Below are 18887 nucleotides of genomic sequence, written 5' to 3'. Positions count from 1 at the left end.
GGGGCTCGAACCGGCAACCTTCCGATTACAAGGCGAACTCCCAACTCTTGAGCCACGATCGCCCACGATTGCTTGTATTTGAAGGAAGACGAGCAACCTCTGTTGTGGAAACTAATGGGGTTACTTTTGAATAAACAAATAACCAAACATAGGATTTATTATCAGTAAAGGATTATATATAAATCTATAAAATATTATACAAATATGTAATAGGAAACAACAATATGATATAAATTATAAAATAATATAAAAGTGTGTGTGTGTGTGTGTGTGTGTGTGTACACAATCAGGAGGGATGGGCATGATTTCAGTGTTTAAACAGTCATGAATTATTTTTAACAGCAGGTTGGATGTAATGTGTTAGAACTACCAGCAGGTGGGGATAAGAGACCTTTAAGGTGTTTGGTGCCACACTCCACCTTCAGGTTTAAAACTAGTGTTAATGGAGGGAGTTTGAAGGTTCAGGTGTTCCACGACTGCATTTCACTCACTGCCTCTGTTTGTATCTCTGTCACTGCAGGACCAACATGGAGCGAGAAGTCAGCGCTCTCAGGAGGCCGACAAACCTCACAGAAGAAAGAGAGAGAAAACATACAGCTGTGACGAGTGTGGGAAGGATTTTACTGTGAAGGCTAAACTAAAACAGCATCAGGTCATCCACACTGGAGAGAGACCGTTCAGCTGTGACTTGTGTGGAAAGTCTTTTTCCTGGAAGCATTCCCTAAAACGACACCAACTTATCCACAGTGGAGTTAAAGCGTACACCTGTGATCAGTGTGGCAGAGCTTTTAATCGCAGTAGCAGCTTACAGAGTCATCTAGTTACCCACTCTGGAATTAAGGCATACAGCTGTGATGAGTGTGGGAAGGAGTTTACTGAGAATGCTTCACTAAAAAAGCATCAGGTCATCCACACTGGAGAGAGACCGTTCAGCTGTGACTTGTGTGGAAAGTCTTTTTCCTGGAAGCATTCCCTAAAAACACACCAACTCATCCACAGTGGAGTTAAAGCGTACAGCTGTGATCAGTGTGGCAAAGCTTTTACTCAAAGTAGCAGCTTACAGAGTCATCTAGTTACCCACTCTGGAATTAAGGCATACAGCTGTGACATCTGTGGAAAAACTTTCAGCCTGAGAGGGCACCGAAATATACACCTACGCATTCACACCAGACATGATGTGTACAGCTGTGAACAGTGCGGCAAACAGTTTATAACTCACACAGAGTTACAACAACACATGTTTAACCACACTGAGGGACGACCTTATAAATGTGACCTGTGTGAGAAGACTTTTAAATCTCCACATTGCCTGAGACAACACCAACAGATCCACACCAGAAAGAGACTCTACAAGTGCAGTTACTGTGAGGTATGTATTTATATTGTTATCTTGTCATTTTAGCCTGACTGTTTGAAACAACTCTGCTCATTAAACTGTGTTAGCATGTTAGCAATTCTACTGCATGGAAAAGCAGCTCTGAGTGATTATTCAGATTTTCATTTCAGTTATGATTTTAGTATTACTGTAGTATTATGGTGGTAGTATTATAGTTATTGCAGCCCAGTAAACTGAGTGTGTTAACTGAAACATAAAATGTAATTGGACGTCTGCAGAGATGCTCTTTATTTCAGGCGACGTTCAGGATAAAAGTGTTGAAGGACTGACTTACACTGTCTTTGTGTCTTTGTTTAGAAGCAGAGCGACACAGAAGGATCCAGTTCTCAACCCTGTCATCACTGTGGTGGTGGGAAAGAGTTTCGTTGTGACCTCTGTGGAAAAACTCTCAGTTCGCAAGCTACCCTAAAAACACATCAACGTAGACACAGTGGAGACAAACTGAAATACTGCAAAGAATGTGGGAGAAGCTTCACCACATCATGTAACTTAAAACAACATGAACTGATTCACAGTGGGGTTAAAAAGCACCTCTGTGATCAGTGTGGGTCATCCTTCACCACTGCAGGTGAGCTTAAAGCACACAAACGAGTCCACACAGGAGAGAAACCATACAAGTGCAGACACTGTGACAAAAGCTTCTCACGTTCAGGTCATCGTAACTATCATGAACGTACACACATGGAAGGAAACTACAGCTGTGACCAGTGTGACAAGAGCTTCAGGAATCTCAGTTCATACTCTGAACACAAACGATCCCACGTTACTAATAAACTGTTTCACTGTTACCAATGTGCCAAAACATTCACTTCATTGTCTGCTCTGTGCAAACATCAGCGTGATCACTCAGGGCTGAAATCACTCCCATCACTGGATCACAGTGAATCTGAAGAGACAGAAAGATCCTCTGGTTTCAGAGTCAGACTCAAAAAGCTTGAGATCAGGCTCCACAGAGTTCAGATAGAATCATTTAAACTTGTGTTGAACTGAACTGGTTGCTGGGCTGAACTTCTACATAATACAGATGCACATGGGATCTTATTTTCTGTCCTTTTACTGAGTCAGTTTTGTCCTTTTTTCTCTGTCCTGGTTTTGCTCGTCTGTAAATAATTGAAACTCAGTCAAATAGTTCATCGTTCTCCAGCAAAACGTTTTGGAAACTCATGTTTAACCTTTAAAACTCTGACATGTTTTAGCACACAAGGCTTCATCGGGGAGTTCACTCATGATTGGACCATGAAAATAAAGGTTTTTAGCTCTTTCAAAGAGAGTCTTGGAGGTGTTTGATGTTTTTGTTTTTTCTGAAACCACCTGAAAGAAAAACTATTTTTCTTGCTTTATGTAGTGTGCAAGTTTTTAATGTTTCTTTCATCTGTGATGTTCTTGAATGTGTTCACATGAAGCTGGTACAAATAAACTGTCCTTTTAGCTTTAGCTCCTAATTTATTCATTAGTTATGGATGTAGCACAGCAGCAGTTTCTTGATTAACACATGGAGGGTTCAGGATCTGATGGTAAATAATGTTTTGTGTCCTTGTACACATCATACAGCTCAGCTGTTCCACAGATGTCAGGTTTACACAGTGGGATGGTTTGTAAGAACGCAGCTCTCCTGTGGATAAATCCTTACTCTTAGCCTCAGGACCTCACACAGTCCCAGCAGGTTGGTCAGAAGATATGTCCCTTATACCAAAATGTCACAGAGTCTCCTTTGCTGTGCTGTTTTCACAAGGAAATGTAAACTGAAGACCTGCACTTACTGAATCTGCTAAACTAATTAAAACATTGTGTCTCCATGATTGAATCTGCTGTTTTTGTCCTGCTGTTGGTAGAAAGCCGGTTAATGCTGAAATGAACTGGCTGCATGCATCTCTGAATGTAAATTGGTGCACTATTAATAGATCACTCTGGAACGGTGTCATCACCCTAATTTGCCCACTTAGTAAATCTCACTCATGGCCAAGAAATTGAAATAAATCTTGTTTCCCTGCTGGATAGTGATCCACTCTAACTCTGCTCCTCCTTCCTGTTTAGGATTTCTGTGACTGAAGTAAAATTCCCTCCATCCATCACTTATCCCAGCTAAGCCAAAGTAAAATAAAGTTTTGCTCATCTTAAAAAAGCATTACAATAATGGGCATTACCAATGCAAACTGAATAATACAGAAGATGGAAGAATAGACTTTGATCAGTTAATAAAGTTCATGATCTTGATTCATTGTGGCTGCAACACAGACACTTCTGGGTCACTTCTCTCAGTTAGTTTTGGTGAGGAAGGTTCCTGACTGTTGGACCACACCCCTGGTTTCATGAGAAATTGTTTCAGCCATGATTTCTCTTCCTGTATTTCAGAGTAAAGACTGGAGTGACAAATGGAAACATGTTTAAAAAACGCAATGCGAGAGAGATGTCGAGGTCCTTAGAAGTGTGTGTGTGTTTGTTGCTGTTTCTCTGTATATCATTTACTGAGTTGTTTTGTGTTTTATGTTGCTTGATTTATAGGTTTATTTTATTTTGCTTTAGTGAATGCACGGCCGCTTGCTGTGGGGGCTAGTGACGTGTGGTGGAATTCCCTCTGATGCATATGAGTATGGAGGACCACAAGAGCCACGCGCATCGAAATAAAAAATTCTGTGCTTAAATAATGAATTGCAGAATAAATTCTGCATTTGTAAATTTATTTTTGAATTCCAATTTATTAAACTGCATTTCAAAATCCTTTTTCCAATTGCACTTTAATAAACTGCATTTCAAAATCCTTTTTCCATTTGCACTTTAATAAACTGCATTTCAAAATCCATTTCCCTTTCCTGTTCGCTCAGGGATTAATTTCTGGATTAGTTGCTGGATTAGCTCTTCGATTAACAACTTCCTTGCGGCTATTCAAATTAGCCACACCGTGGGATGTAAGGAGCTCTCTGATTGGTTGGACAGATGCAGGCTGTCTGCCTGGATTTTTCTAGCTCATAGCTTCGCTCTGCTAAGAAGCGTGCGTGCTTGTACAAAGGCCGTTCAGCCTCAGGATTTACACTCGGCTCGACACAGATATGTGAAGAATGAAGGGACCCTGCAGCGAAACAGAGAGCCCAAAATCTGACTGAGTGCCTGTTTTCGCAGTCTGACCACCTGTTGAAGGTAACGTGCTAACATGGCTAACGCTTATGGCAAGCCATTAGTATGGCAAGCCATTAGTGCCAAAATTCGCCACTTTTCTAACCCGTTTGGTTAAGAAATGGAGTAAAAAAACACCGTTTAATCATTCAAAACGCCGAAAAAAACGGCGTTCTGTTCCGACAAACGCCATTTTTTCCGAGTCTCACATGGCGCCCTGAACGCACCATCCAAGTGACGTAAAAAGCGGCGTTCAAAGACAGACGGAAACGCCGTTTTTTCCGCCATTCGGCAGAAAACGCCGTTCAAAGAAGCATAAAAACGGCGTTTTTTACGGCGTTCTGTGCCAGCTGTAACGGCGTTTAAAACGGCGTTTTATTGAAATTATGCAGGGCACTCCCCATGGTCCCCTTATCCAATTACTTTCAACTCATTTCACCCAATCAAAGAAGAGGAAGTGCAGACCACACTAATGCATCACCGATTCACCTTGCTGCTAAGCGATTGCCTATTCAGTACCAGTGCTTGTCACAGTATTGACTTGCATTATAATCCCACTATGCATTTTGATGTGTTTAAGGCATGATCAAGCAAACAAACAACAGAATACTTTTTCTGAAACCTTAGCTGCCATAACAGGTACCACAGTTAACAGGTAATGAGCAGAGCTAGCTCTGCTCATTTCTGAGCTTTCTTATTTTCCTCTTTACTTCTCTTAACCTTTAACTTATGTCTTAGCAATCAGATTCTGCCATCATGCGTTACCACTTCGTGCTAGTTATGTTGACTTTTCTCTTCTTTTGTCTCCACTTTTTTCACCCATATTTGGACACTCGGCGCATGGCTCTTTTGTTTACGTTAGGGATCAGCTGTTAGCGCTGCGCCCTGCAGCTGCGCTACCGGCAGACAGACCCTACGTCCCCAGTGAGGGAAGAGACAGGGGTGATGTCTCCCGAGAAGGACACCTTACACACCATCTCTCCTTCCTGTAATCACTGTAAATGTGAGATCGCTCCCTGATATGATCGAGGAGCTAATGACGCTAACCCGGTCACAGTGGCAGTACCCCGACACTGCCCGGTACTCCCTCTGTGAGTAGACTGCCCGGCTTCCAGCTGCTGCGGGCGGACAAGACGAGAGACAGCGGTGAGAGGAAAGGAGGGGGGCTGGCAGTGTTTGTTAAAGACAGTTGTGGGACCCCTGGGCACATCGCTGTGAAAGAACAACTCTGCAACACAGACATTGAGACATTAGCCGTTAGCATCCGTGGAGGCAGCCTGTGACTCTCTGTGGTCCGCAGACTGCAAACGCAATCTCCGAGAGCTCTTCTTCTAATATCAGGGGACTTTAATCATGTCTCGCTGGACTCCACACTGCCCACCTTCACCCAGTATGTGACCTGCCCCACCGTAGGCAATAAAACATTGTACTTAATGTATGCCAATGAAAAAGTGGCATACAGTTCATCACCTCTCCCTGCCCAGGGAAGATCTGATCGTAACCTAGTACGCCTTGTCCCTGTGTGCAGCCCTTAGTGTGCACGGAGCCACTAATCACCCATGCAGTGCAGAGATGGTCCGCGGAGGGCATATAAATAAATAATAAAAGCAAATAAATGACAGAATTCTTTTTTTAAACAAGTGGAGACATTAACTTTGATCAAAATCCTTTTGTGTTCAGTTTAAATTAATACCACTGTATAATAGCCTTCAAAATTAATAATGTTAACAGTATCTCAGGAATATTTTTGCCCTTTCAACATGCATTAAAAAAACAGATATGCAGTTTTGAATAAGACCTGTATGTACGTTTTCTGAAAAGTGATGTAAATAAATAATCTCAAAAACATGAAATAATAGTTTCCCATGTAAACTGGAGATGTCCTTGTCAATTTCATCAGAGTACTCTGGATGTCTTAAACGAATTTGAAACAGAAAACCAGAGTGACACATGACATCCGATACATGAGCTGCCTCATGTTGCTTCCAGGTGGGGAAAGAATGAAAAGATAAACCATTTTCAACCTTATTCCCTTGCCGGTCGTGCGATCTAACTTTACAACCAACCGCACAGCAAGTACGAACCATAGCTGGTGTTATCCGTGTACTTTCGCTCCTCTTTCGCTAGCGCTTTGTTTGGCCCAGAAGCATGGCGCCTCAACCAAAAATCCTGGCCACGCCCCCTCTCGTAACATCACGCTCCAAAAGCCCTATTAGGCTAATCGTTGTGTCACTTCTGGTATTTCAGACAATCCCTTTCCGTCAAGGATTTTTAATTTGTTGTGGGATTTTTTAATTTGTTGTGGGTTTTTAATCTGTTGCAACTTGCACTTCCCAGCCACCGTAAGAAAAGGAGTCAGCGTCCAGATGCAGTGCAAACTTTGTTTGACCTCTACAGTCATTTCAGCTTACAAGACTTCGGCGTCTAATCTAAAAAAACACATTGAGGTAAGAGGTTTTACGTGTACAATATTGCTTTCTTATTTTTCATGTGTGTTAAGGTTATTAGTTTGGCTAAGATATTGTCACTGCCATTGGTTAGCCTGATATTAAAATAAGACGGAGCTAGCTAAAGTGCGTGTGTGTGTGCATGCATAACTGAGCTACAATTCGTAGGAATGTTTTAGCTTATTATTTGGACAACCACCGTCCTTGCAATAAATTAAATTTGTAGTCATTTAAAACTCACAGGCCTACAATCAGCTGGCCTATATTAAAAAAAACAAAAAACTGGCACACAGTGCTGAGCTGCATCTCAAATTAATCTTCCAGCTCTCAGCTGACATGTACCAGAGCCCGATTGATGGATCAGTTGATCAGTATCATTGGCCTGATATAGATCTATCATGGTGACATGGCTTGTAATCAGTAGGGTTATATGTTTCCCAACATGATATATTTTTTTAAAGAACATAATGTGGATTGTTTTTATTTGTTAGCTGTATGGGCAGTATTTTTGTGTATGTGATCCCTTTTCTTAAATTAGATTTGCTATATACACATATTTTGCTCTCTTAGTATTTTTAGGACCTGACTGATACTGAAAACTTTAGGGTGATACTGATAAAAAGGAGTTAAATATTTAGATACTGATACATTGGTCGATACTCTTTTTACAGATAGTATACAGATTACAGAACTTAGAATGTATACAGAAATACATGTTTTTTGCAATGATCGTTCAAAATTGGTTTACACTTGTGAATAAATACAGCAATATATCTTCAAAGTTTGACCAAATTCACCACTCTTTTATACTATGCTAAACAATCAAAAATTAGCTCAAGTCTAGTTGAATGATGTTTTAAAAATGTATTTTCCTTTAGTGTTAATCACAGTGATGTTATGAAGTAATGTATGAACCTGACGTATGATAATATTTATCTCTACAGAGGAAACATCCATCGAAGATTGAGCAGTACAATATCACTGTGGCATCAACATCTCGTCAGCGAAAGACCACAGCCACACCAAACAAGCTCTCAGCAAATACACAAGCCAAGTTACCAGACCTGATGTTGAGAGCTGCAAACAAACATGTTCCACAAGCAACTGTTGACAAGCTTGTCATCAATTTCATATGTGAGGGTCTACAGCCATTTGCAGTGGTAGAATAGCCATCCTTCAAAGAATTGGTTACCACATTACAACCTCAAGCCAAAGTCATCTCCAGACCCACTGTCCGTGCCAGAATCTGTGAAGCTCCTGATCACATGAAGATGACTTTGGTTGCAGCATTGGATAAAGTCAAATTTGTTGCTACCACTACTGATTGTTGGTCAGCTCATCAGAAAAGTTACAGCATGAATGACACCTACAAGAGGCTCTCCCGTGCAACCTTTGCAAAATGCCAGGCCATTTGGAACAAAACTGGCCGGTCTCATTTGGCTAATGAAGTGGTAGAGGACAAGTGTTGTGTCTAAACTCAGACCCCGCTGTATCCAGGACTTATTCCCATGAAAGAAAAACAAGGCAACAGCGTTCAATTGATTACTTGCGCAAGGGAGGCCTCGTTGGTATCTTAGCTCATCACGAATGACCCCGACGATGGCCTCCTCTCGCTGCCTTTTATTGAGAGACAGTTCACACAAAACAATAGTACCTCCCCTCATAAACCCCCTTGGTTACAAAGACAAAGCACTGTATGCATATGTGTGTGTGTGTGTGTGTGTGTGTGTGTGTGTGTGTGACCTCCTGCTGGGCAGGAAGCTTACATCAAAAAGACCTTCACAAGGATGTTGCCTGTAATAAAAGACTACAGCCCCCACCCAGAACCTCGAGAATCTGGGGAGGGGGACAGTGGAATTCTTTTCATCCTACAGTTAAACAATGTAGAAATGGATGGTAAGCATAAAAATGACAAACATTTAACAGTTCACTCTAACAACAAGTGTGAGCTACAGATCATTCGTCCCAATGCAACACGGTGGAATTCAACCTACCTTGCCATTGAAAGGATAATACACATCATTGATGAGAAGGGGGAAGATGCCATCAGGAGCATTTGTGAGGAGTTCAAGGTGAAAATGTGAGTAAAACCTACCAATATGGTTGCAAATTTTGGGAATTTTCCTTAATGGATGGTTAAAAACGTGAGCAGACTCTTAATATTAAATCAGAAGATCCCTATTATAGTCATGGTGGGTTTTGTTGTTGTGTCTTACAGGTTGAGTCCTGCAGAAGTTGCCTTCCTTAGGGAGTACTGTACCACCATGAAGCCACTGGTGAAAACTTCAAACATCCTTCAGTCTGAGTCCACTTCCTTTATGGGATGGCTCCTGCCAGTAATCCAACAACTACTGTCCAAACTTAGCAGGCTGGAGACATCAAGCAAGACATGTGTGCCACTCATCAGAGTCCTGCAAAATGGCCTTCAAAAGCGTTTTGGACTGATGATAGAGGATCCAGAGTTGGCTGCAGCTGCAGTCCTCTTACCCAAGTTCAAGACTTCCTGGACTGACAGAGCAGATGTAATAGAGGCTGGTAAGGATTCATGTGATCCCATTTTTGTGTATTTTTACATTTGAACACATGCTTAAGTGAGTATTTCCCCTAATACGTTGTAAGTTATTGATGGTCTGTCCTGAATACTAAACAATCCTTTTGGAGAATTTGCCGATTTTAAATTTGTGTTCAGGAATAATCACTGAAATTTAAATACAGGGTCCGTATGGGTGCTTGAAATCCTTGAAAATGCTTGAATTTTAATGTTGTCTTTTCAAGGTTTGAAAAGTGCTTGAATTTTAGATGTGGTGCTTAAAAGTGCTTGAAAGTGTAACTGTATTTCATTCACCACAAATAACTATCTGACTGAATAGTTTTCTTATCAGATAGAGAAATAAAATGAGTCGCAAAATGTAAAAGCAAAATTTCCCCGCCTGGGCTGCCCTGTGTCTATTTCAACTTGTGACCCCGCCCTCCCTCTGCCAGTCGGTGATGAGTGTGCTAACATACCTGTAGGTTGCTGTTTTAATGAGTGTTTGATGGAAAACAACAATGGCGGAGTTTGCGCTCTCTAGTCGCATGATAGGTGAGTGCTAGTAAATAATTTTCCAGTACGTGTACATTACACATGCTATTTTTTAAAACTATGATTATTATTTTGCTAGCTATCAAACTCGCTGGAGAAATGATTGAAATGCACTGAGTGTGATGCAGTATGGCAGCGCTATTATGGAATATGCTGTGAACTTAGCTAACATTACTTAGCAGTAATACGAGTTAATTTACTCAAGTGAAAGTTTTAAACATTAGCCTGATACATAACTAGCCAACTTAAGGCTTTCTGATTAACCCTCTGGGGTCGATGGACCCAGAGTCTCCATTTCAACTTGGGTCGAACGTGCGGACTTCAACCTAAATACCAGTTTTTAATTTGTGTTGTTTGGGGTTTTTTTGGAATACAATAGTGGCGTTTACTCCTGGAAGAAACGGTAAAAACGGTGTTTTCTAGTGAGAGCGCTAGCAAACACGCTTTGCTTGTGAGTGAAAAAAGAAAAGGAAAAAACACTCCTTCCCTACTGGTGGAAAAATGTACCATGTCGACCAATCAAAAAATGATATGGCAACATGTGGCATTTGGTTGTTTGGGAAGAGAGGGAAGTTTTAGAGTGACCGGCGAGAGAGAGCGAATTAGCGAAAGAGAGAGAGAGTTTTGATACGTGAGAGATTTGTGACGTTTACTGTGTTTGGAGTCTCAAGTTAGTGTGTTGTCTTGTGTAGTTAGTGTGTAGTGTAGTCGTTGTTTTGTTTTGTGTGTCAGTTCTACAAGTGAATGTCACAGTTCCTGCAAAAAAGCCACCAAAGGCAGATTGCAGTGTAAACGCTGTCCCCACATGGAAAACAGGAGTGACACACCTACTGTCAGACCTGCAGGATTTACCATACCATATAACTTTGTTGTTTGCAAAACTTGTGGATATTTTTAAAAAATGTACAATTTCTATTTGCATTTCAAGTTATGAAAATGATTCGTTAAACATGCTTGTGGTTTTTACAGTCAAAAATATCACTTTCTACTCGTATTTTAAATTTTGTCTGAATTTAGATAAATTGTGCTGATACATTATGTCAAAATGAGTAAATAACAGATTGGCAAGATAAACAGTTTCTTTTCTTTTTTTAACTTTTTATTTTGTACTTTTCCAAATTTATAGTTCACGCAGACAAAAATATGAAAAGGAAGAGAAAAAAAACAAACAAACAAACATAAAACAAAACAAAACAAAACAAAACAAAAAACGAGGAAAGGTCCCTGCCTTATGGAACTGAATGAGTCTTATAGGCTATCCATTTTGCCCACTGTTTTCGATTGTTGTGGGATTTCTCTTTAATGTATTGTCTTGATGAAATGCTTTCATGTTACTTAGTTTAGTACGTCTGGTTCACACCTCATTCACGCCGGGAAAACAGACGGTGAGAAACTGGTGAATGTCTCCGAGGAGGAGGAAGCCAGGAGACGGAAGCTCACACAGGAAGACTTGACCCCAGAGTGGGGGAGATTCACACAAGTGATAGAGGGTCTTTCTGTTTAGAGCCAAGGTGTGAACTGCAACTGTAAAAGCCTTTTGTTCTGCGACTGTGTATAAAAGGAACTTGAATTGTTCATTGTCAGAGACTACTTTCAGTGCCCCCCTGACTGACGTCTCTCCTCATGCATGGGAAATAAAGTGTTGGGTTTGTAACCGCTCATCGTGTCTGCAGGCTTTGTTAAAAAACTTCCACAACACGATGTTTGTCAGATTTCAGTCTCAGAGTGTAGGTCATTTTCTCCATCATATATATTTCCTCGATTACATCAGTCCATTCTTCCAATTTTAAAGGGTCACTTTTCAGCCAGTTTTTTGTTATTACCTTTTTGCTTGACAACAACATAATTTTAAACAAATAATGGTCCTCCTTTCTTACATTTCCCCATATTCCAAAATACATTACTCGTGCCTCACACGGCACTTCATACCCCAGCACTCTCTTCATTGTTACTGCAATGCTTTCCCAGTAAGGTTTGATATGTTTACACTTCCAAAACACATGAGAATGATTGGCGTCCCAGTCTCCACATAATCTCCAGCATCGTTGGGATGTTTTCAGCTGCTTGCTTTTAATATAAGGAGTAATAAAGAACCTAATCACATTTTTCCAGCCATATTCTCTCCATCGTCTAGAGCTGGTGGAATTATGCTGTGAGAGACATACGGATCGCCAGTCATCCTCTGACAATTCAAGATGTAATTCAGATTCCCACTTTGTTTGATATATAATGTTTCATTCCTATTCAAATTTTGCAGACCATTATATAATTTCGATAAAATTCTTGATGGAGGATTTTTATATGCACCTGTTATTATTTCTATTATCTGGCTTCCTTCTCTCAAGAGCTTCTTACTAATTTCTGTATTGTAAAAATGTCTTAATTGAAAGTACCTAAATAAATCTGATTTATCCAGTCCAAATTGTTTCTGTAGATTCTCGAAGGATTTGAATGTTTTCCCGTCTATTAATGTGCACATTGCTGTAATTCCTTTATTGACCCATCTTAAAAATGTACTGTCCCATTGTCCACTTTGGAATTTTCGAGAAAATGCAGGCCAAATCAACAATTTACAGTCTTCTATAATTCTATATTTCTTCACTATAATCCACCAGAGTTTAATAGTGAATTCAGTAATAAAATTTGCGTTCATAGACTGTATAGTTTCCTCTCCCAATCTTGCTTGTGGATGACATGATGAGCAATAATTTATCTCCATATGCTTCCATTTTGAGATATAATCCGGGGAACACCAGTAAACAATATCTCAGCTGGGCTGCATAGAAATATTCCTTGAAATTCGGGAGGGCAAGTCCTCCTTTTTCTTTTCTTAATTGGAGTATTTTAAATCTTATTCTTGGCTTTGCCCCTTTCCAAATAAATCTACTAACTAATTTATCCCATCTAACAAATTGTGCATCTGGTATATGGCAATGAAGTGAATAGATACAGTAGTCGAGGAAGCACATTCATTTTTATTGCCTCTATTCTTGAACTGAGGTCCATGACAAGTGGAGCCCATTTAATCAAATCTTTTTGAATTGTATTACTAATCTTTACATAATTTGCCTCGTATAGTGTACTTATTTCACTAGTTAGATAGACACCTAAATATTTGATCTTATTTGAGTCCCATTTTAATTTATATTCGTTTTGAATTGAATCTTTGGGGAAATAATTCAGACAGAGTACTTGAGTCTTTAAGATATTTAGTTTATACCCTGAATTTTTGCCAAAATATTTTAATGCTTTAATCAATCGAGGTCGTATCAGGATCCTGTAGGTATATAATTATATCATCAGCGAAGAGACCTATTCGTTGTTCAATTTTAGAAACTGAAACCCCTTTTAGGTCTGCACTTTGCCGTATATACTGGGCCAAAGGCTCGATATACAGAGCAAAAAGGGCTGGACTCAGGCAGCAACCCTGCCTGGTTCCTCTGAAGAGCTCAAAACTGTCTGTCAGGTCCCCATTTATTTTAACTCTAGCCAATGGCCTGTGGTACAAGGATTGTATATACTCGATGAAGATACTGTTAAAGCCCATTCTTTTCAAAACAGCAAAAAGAAACATCCAAGAAACTCTATCAAAGGCCTTTTCAGCATCTAAGCTCACTAAAGCTGTTGGGATTTTCTCTTTATTAACTTCGTTAATTATATGCAATGTGCGTCGTATATTATCTTGTGTCTGTCGCCCCTTAATGAATCCTGTCTGGTCTTCATCCACCAAATCCGGGAGAAACAGCTCTAAGCGTCTTGTGATTATGGATGTAAATAATTTATAATCCACATTTAAGATGGAGATTGGGCGATAAGACTCACAGTTTTCCTTGTTTTTACCTTCTTTTGGTAAGACTGATATAATGGCCTCTTTCCAAGAGGGTGGACTTTTAGCGTGTTTTAGTGTCCAGTTAAAAGAATCTATCAAAATAGGAGCCAAGTCCTCTTTAAAAGTCTTATACCACTCATTGGGATACCCATCACTCCCTGGACTTTTGTTAGATTTCAATCTCCTTATTGCCCTATCCAGTTCTTCCTTAGTGATTGGTTTAGTTAAAAATTCATTTTGAGTTATCCCAATAGAAGGAAGGTCTAACTGAGCCAAGTACTCTTCAATTTCTTGTCCATTTTTCTGGTCGGGTTGATTACACAATGTTTTATAGTATTTTTGAAAGGCATTTTTTATCTGTGTTGGTTCATTTAGTAGTTCCTTAGTATTTGGATCTCTAATCTTATTAACTGCATTACTTATTTGTATTGATTTTAATCGTTTAGCCAGTATTTTGGTTGCTTTGGAACCAGACTCATAAAATGTTTGTTTTGTGAATCTCAGTTTCTTTTCTATTTCCTCCATAGACAGATCGCTTAGTTGTTTTCTTACATCTTTAATGCTTTCAGCCAAGTTGGCACTCATATCTGTATGTTGTTTTTTTTCTAAATCTCTTAATTGTTGTTCTAATTTAGATAAACAGTTTTTAAAGGTGAAATATAGAGGCCAAATCAAAAGTTGTCAAAAACGGCCAATTATACCCTGGACACCAGAGGGTTAAAGGCTAAAGCAAAGTTGTCACCAAGTACTGTTTATATTTGTGTGTATTGCTGCAGCTTTTTTAAGTATTAACTTGGTGCCTTTGGGTGAAATAATGGTAATATGAGGGACCGATCCATATGGTCACAAAGAATAGCCACGTGTTTCTGTGCTACCAAAGTTCCCCGGCTTTCATTCAAAATGTGTTTATCGTCAGCACCTACGCATTAAACTACTTAAACATTGTAAATGTCTTCACGCTCACACTGAGACCTGTGGGGCACTATCAGCCACTGAGACAGTACACACATTTATATGTGTATTTGTATATGTGTGCTGGAAAAGCTTGAAAAGAGACCTTGAAAGTGCTTAAAAAGTGCTTGAATTTGACCCTGAAAAAGGCGTATGAACCCTGTAAATAACAAAATCGTGTTATCTACTTGCAATTACAGCCTTGGCATACATTAAACAACATCTTGAAACGACGGAGCATGAGAGTGAGGATCAGCAAAGAGAGTCATCTGATGAAGATGAATTCTTCTCCAGACCAATCTCCAGAAGGCTGCAAAGTGCAGCTGAGCTTGATGGTTATCTTGCTTGTGCCACAGACACCATGGAGCTGCTGCACTCCTTCTCAGCCATCAAAAACCTCTCTCTTAAACTGAACACAACTCTACCTGCTTCTGCTGCGTGTGAACGACTTTTTAGCTGTGCTGGTTTACTCTTCACAGCCAAACGAAGTCGGATAGCCTCTGTTAATTTAGAAAACCAGCTCTTGCTGAAACTGAACAAAAGGTTCAGAAAGTAAAGTGTGACAGAAATGCTAAGAGTTTAAGACACTTACCTGCCTGTTGTTCAGTGTATGGGGAAAAGTTTAAACGGTTCTACGCATGTTCAGAAACATTTTTGTCATTGTTTTAACAAACAAAATTCCTTCTTTTATATCTACATTTATGTACAAAACAAGTTACCTTTCTATACCTTGTTCATCTGAAAAATGTGCTTTGAACATAAATATTTATACTGGTGAATCGAGTTGAATGCCTGCTATTGACGACAGAATAAAACATCAGTCTGTTAAAAAGTAATTAATACTCTGAGTAGTTTTTGAGAAGAGTACTTTGTACTTTTACTCAAGTATTTTTTTTTTTTTACACCAGTACTTTTACTTGTAATTGAGTACAATTTAACCAGTGTAACAGTACTTGTACTTGAGTACAAATTTTGAGTACTCTTTCCACCTCTGGTCAAATAAGTCCCAGCTGCTGGATGATGTATTTAAATGTTTAGTAATATTTTTAAACACACATGATTTTTAAGTTGTCACCTCACATCTGTGAAACGTTGCCTGTAGCTTCCTTGTTTTCTCCTCTGTGCAGAAGTCCTGTTTTGTTTTCCCTGAGAGGCAGTAATCTGAAATAGAATCTGTGGAGGAGCTATCTGACCCGCTCCTGTTAGCGTTTGAGCTCAGATCTTCACTAACTGATAAACTCAAGATGATTAGTTCACTGTAAGTAAAATAACTTAAACTGGCCTTCCTGAGCCCTGTGTTTGAGTCCAGCCTGCACATTAATTATGAAAATTAGTATCTATGCAATAAATTCAATCAGCTGTTTTTCCAGCACAACACATTCATTTTTCATTCATATTTTTAATCCCTCATGTAAATATTGACACTTAACCATGTGATATGTTCAAGCATTTTAATTCACCTGGTTTATATAATATATATATGTGTATATGTATATATATATATATATATATATATATATATATGTAGAGAGAGAGAGAGAGAGAGAGAGAGATTCCCTTGGTCTGTGGAAAGCCCTTCCACAGACCAAGAGCACAGGGACTCTCTGTGACGTGATCAGTTTCGTTCATGTTAACCTGCGGGTGTTGATTTTATTAGTGGTTTGCACCTCCTACATGTAACTTTATGGGGGTTTCCTTTCAACAGCTGTCTGCAATTAATGGGTGACCCAGTTCTGTGGTCAAATCTGAAAGTACTTTCCTCTATGACTTTTGTTTTTAACAGCTTTTAATGAGTGGTCACCACAAAAATCACCTGTATTAGATGCTTAAGATTACTGTTTTCTTTAATACTCCACTGATCACATACAAAATACATGATGATCCATTTCCAAACTTTATTAATAAATCATTTGAACTCAGGGGAAAATGTTTGTTTAAAAAGCAGGTGGAAGGGTCATAAAGAGAGGAAGATAGAGGAAGCCATGACCATGATGTCATCCACTGGTTTTGACTTTCATTATCAAGTGTCATCATTACAGCCATCGCGGTGTTTCGATGGGTGAAGTCGTTAACCAGTAACCATATCGTGGTGTCACAGTTCTGGTCATTTTGATCAGGCATTTTCAGTTTCTTGTATTTTGGTGTTTTTTCTGATTCTTTCGTTGTCCTGTTTAGAATATTATACTCCTAAGTTTCATTGTTATTCTGGTTAAGAGTTTTGTTCTTAGGTTTACTTTAGTGTCTAGTCTGTGCCTGTCATATTTCCTGTTTTACTTTGAAGGTCCGTGTCTCATGTTAGTGTGTCGAGTGTTACTCTCCCCTGTGTTGTCATTATGTTTCATTGGAGTCAGCTGTGTCCTCATGTGTCTGCACTTCTCCTGATCACCTCATGTGTGTATTTAAGTCCTCAGTCTCCTCGTGTTCAGCATCGCTACGTCTGTGTTCCCTCCCATGTTCCAGGTTACTCTGTTTTATTCAGTATTTATATTCCATATATATATATATATATATATATATATATATGGAATAATTCTGGAGTGTGCTGCCTCACATCCACTGTCCTGGACTACAGTTGGTGGCAGTCTGCAGCTGCATGAGCACAGTGGTTAGAGTGGCCCTAGGTCAAGATGATGGACTTTGAGTCCGTTCAAGCAGGAGACGAGAGATTTGAGGCAGCTAAAGGAAAAGATGATGGAGGTAATTGCAGTAATCACATTTTTATATTTTGTCTCTCAGTGATTCAAAATCACTGAATCATACCTGTTTGTTATCCTAAAAGCAGAGACACAATACATTTTATCATATAAATACTAAAATATTAGGACATGGTATTTATCTTATCCTGAGATATTAAGTTCCCCCCCCTTGTTGTTATCAAATAACAGCTAAGAGTCATTCACCACCTCTATGGTTTCAGATGATGTGGTAATAAATCATCTATGAAGACATAATTCCACTGCAAAGGCCACAAAGAGAGGGAGTCGCCGTTACACATGGAAAATCTTTGACTTCCCTTTAAATTGCAGCTTGCTCACAGGAAATCGTGCTGCCTGCACTCATAATGTGTTTTTTGTTCAAAGTAACGTCTGATTGTCTTTATTTCCTGGGTGATGACCTTATGACAGCAGGTCAAACCCAAACTATGAGTGAAGGAACAGGCTGCACAGCTGGTCACAAAGAGAGAAAAGAAGAGGTCAGCAATGTGATTGCTCATCATGGTTAGCTTCTATGTTAGTCAGCAACATTATAAAAATGGAAGGAACTCAGAGAACATTAGTCATACTTCCAATAACCATTACTAGTAAATATTTGAGATTCCTGGTGGTTTCCTATTATGTTGTTTTAATGCACAAGTTTTTTTCAAACCTGCCATAAATATGCTGTAGTTATAAAACCACATGTATAAACTACACAGAACACAACTCAAGATCATTTAAAATGGGATGTGAACAAAAATGATTACATTATAATAAATGAATAACAATTGTATTGAAGAAAATGTAAAGATGTACAAATATGCTTTGAAGAAAATCTAAAACCTCAGTTCTGGTATCTGCATCCATCTGCGCCCTATTGGCAGTGACTCATGGCTAATAGGGAGGAGATGTGGGAGTCGCACAGGTCAAAGGGACCTGTTGGTTATGCAAACAGAAGAAAACATCTGCCAAAGGAGGTGAAAGACTGCAAACCTACAAAAATGGGACAGTTAGGATACCATTCTCAGTAGACTGAGAGCCACCAAAATCCTGGTGTGTGCCTCCATCTTTGACTATTTTCAAGTCTTTGTGAAAGCACTTTGCTTTTTTGAGTTTCTCTTTCTCTATAAAACATCCTTGAATATTAACTTTTTAAAAGTATTTTAAAGAAAATCAGGCCTTCAGCTACAATTTGTGAGACGACAATAAACCACACACAGTCGAAGGACTGCGCTGATTCCTCAAAAGTAGCTGTCTGTCAACTAAGACATCTATAAGGCATCTAAGAGGACAGAATCACAGCTTCTAAAAACCAGTTTAAGCCTCAAAATGCACAAAATCATTATTCAGAGAGAGCAAACCAGACAGAAAGGAT

At 39.3% G+C, this 18887-nt stretch overlaps 2 protein-coding genes across 4 annotated transcripts in view; both read left to right on the top strand.

Moving 5' to 3' along the window:
* The window catches only part of LOC109201351 (low affinity immunoglobulin gamma Fc region receptor II), a 158275-nt gene that overhangs the window by 22990 nt on the left and 116398 nt on the right, over positions 1-18887 (top strand). Inside the window, exon 10 of one of the 2 annotated variants that reach the window (XM_025903551.1) lies at positions 521-1009. The exons of the other annotated variant lie outside the window; for it this stretch is intronic. The gene's annotated coding sequence lies outside the window, so the exon portion shown is untranslated. Of the gene's footprint in view, positions 1-520; positions 1010-18887 lie in introns of those variants that run through there. 2 annotated transcript variants of the gene reach the window in all.
* Positions 6820-15652, top strand: LOC109201349 (uncharacterized). Of its 2 annotated transcripts, XM_025903494.1 has the most exons (5): positions 6820-6954; positions 7899-8416; positions 8897-9034; positions 9173-9489; positions 15017-15652. In XM_025903494.1, exons 2-5 carry the CDS (start codon positions 8220-8222, stop codon positions 15370-15372), a joined length of 1008 nt encoding a protein of 335 aa, XP_025759279.1. In that variant the 5' UTR covers positions 6820-6954; positions 7899-8219; the 3' UTR covers positions 15373-15652. The 2 variants fall into 2 exon arrangements, with proteins under 2 accessions (XP_025759279.1, XP_019212540.2); XM_019356995.2 differs by lacking the exon at positions 6820-6954 and having other exon boundaries at positions 7749-8416.

The sequence above is a fragment of the Oreochromis niloticus genome, linkage group LG3 (assembly GCF_001858045.2).
Source record: "Oreochromis niloticus isolate F11D_XX linkage group LG3, O_niloticus_UMD_NMBU, whole genome shotgun sequence".
In the NCBI taxonomy this organism is placed as follows: Eukaryota; Metazoa; Chordata; class Actinopteri; order Cichliformes; family Cichlidae; genus Oreochromis; species Oreochromis niloticus.
This window is presented reverse-complemented; position numbering and strand designations above follow the sequence as displayed.

Bases quoted from the DNA above. Each gene is read 5' to 3' on its own strand.
- LOC109201349 (XM_025903494.1), top strand. From the start codon at position 8,220: ATGAAGATGACTTTGGTTGCAGCATTGGATAAAGTCAAATTTGTTGCT. The intron at 8,417-8,896 runs GTGTTGTGTCTA...CTCTAACAACAA, and splicing joins AATGAAGTGGTAGAGGACAA to GTGTGAGCTACAGATCATTC. The intron at 9,490-15,016 runs GTAAGGATTCAT...TTGCAATTACAG, and splicing joins AGCAGATGTAATAGAGGCTG to CCTTGGCATACATTAAACAA.